General features: G+C 54.3%; 1 protein-coding gene across 1 annotated transcript; it reads left to right on the top strand.

The window, feature by feature from the left end:
- Window positions 1-6: 6 nt before the first annotated feature.
- Window positions 7-1,035, top strand: LOC129666716 (PWWP domain-containing DNA repair factor 3A-like; the record flags this gene model as incomplete). Its single annotated transcript, XM_055593940.1, has 1 exon — window positions 7-1,035. A coding segment is annotated over one exon (1,029 nt), but the record flags the coding sequence as incomplete, so codon positions are not given.
- Between the last annotated feature and the right edge of the window lie 8 nt (window positions 1,036-1,043).

The following is a 1,043-nucleotide window of genomic DNA, read 5'->3' as shown; positions in this document are numbered from 1 at the left end:
AGACCCAGGACATCAGCCCATAGTAAGAAGAGAGGGGCACCTTTCCTGGAGGTGCAAATCTTGCCTATGGGGGAGAAGAGAAAAGTGAGGAGCACCAAAGCAAGGCCCCTAACCAAGTCTGAAATTGTGAACCTTGCCTCCATGGCAGGGAAGGAGTCACAGGGCAATGGCTCACCAAAGCAGACCAGAGCATACAGAAGAGCCCTCAAGGTGGCTCTCGATATCCTGGGGGAGGGAGGCTGTTTGCAAGGTGCAAGGAAAGGTGGACGAAGAACCAGCACAAGAACAGCTCCTCGGAAGGTGCCAAAAGAGCAGGCCAGCTCCAAACCACGTCCTCGCTTTCAGCTGCGTGTGCGCCTGTGCTTCCAAAAGCAAAACCAGAAAGGCCAAGAGCTCTCCCAGAGGAGTCCTGGAAAGCAGGGCCACCGCCAGGGTCCTGTGTTGCCAGTGGGCTCACAAAAAGTGCCCACAGTGAAAGGTGGAAAAGCCCAGGCACATACTGCTCTTGGGCCTCCACACTTTGAGATGAAACGGACTATCCTAAGAGGCCTCAGAATACGATTACGTCTCCCAACGCCTGAAGGAAATTCTGGTGGTAATGCATGGATGAAAAAGCTGAACACATCCAAGCCCAAGTCTTTGACTGCCCCGGCCTCCACGCAGAGTGTCCAGGCTAAGAAAGAGCAGCAGGTTGCCTCTGGGTCACTGAAGTGCATCTGGTCCTCGCCCAAAGCCCTCAGGCAACAAGCACGTTTTGCTGGCATACACACCCAGGCTAATGGAGCCCAAAAGAAGACTGCCATCCCTGAGAAGAAGGAGGACCATGGCCCGAGCACCCTGAAACCAGCTGCAATCTGGGCATCGGCAGCTTGCATGCCTCCAGTCCCGAGGCTGCGAAGATCCTTCCACATTGCTAGCAGGAAAAGGAAGATCCATGTGCTGAATCCACATTGTAGGGTGCCAGAACAGGAATCTTGTGCTGACTCAAAGGTGACCAAGACCAGGTTCAAGAAGAGGGGGGCCAATATTCAAGAAGCAGGCCA

This window comes from Psammomys obesus, unplaced genomic scaffold (assembly GCF_907164565.1).
Source record: "Psammomys obesus unplaced genomic scaffold, mPsaObe1.curated_primary_1811, whole genome shotgun sequence".
Lineage (NCBI taxonomy): Eukaryota > Metazoa > Chordata > Mammalia > Rodentia > Muridae > Psammomys > Psammomys obesus.
The sequence above is the reverse complement of the archived record's forward strand: the minus strand, read 5'-3'. Positions and strand labels throughout refer to the sequence as shown.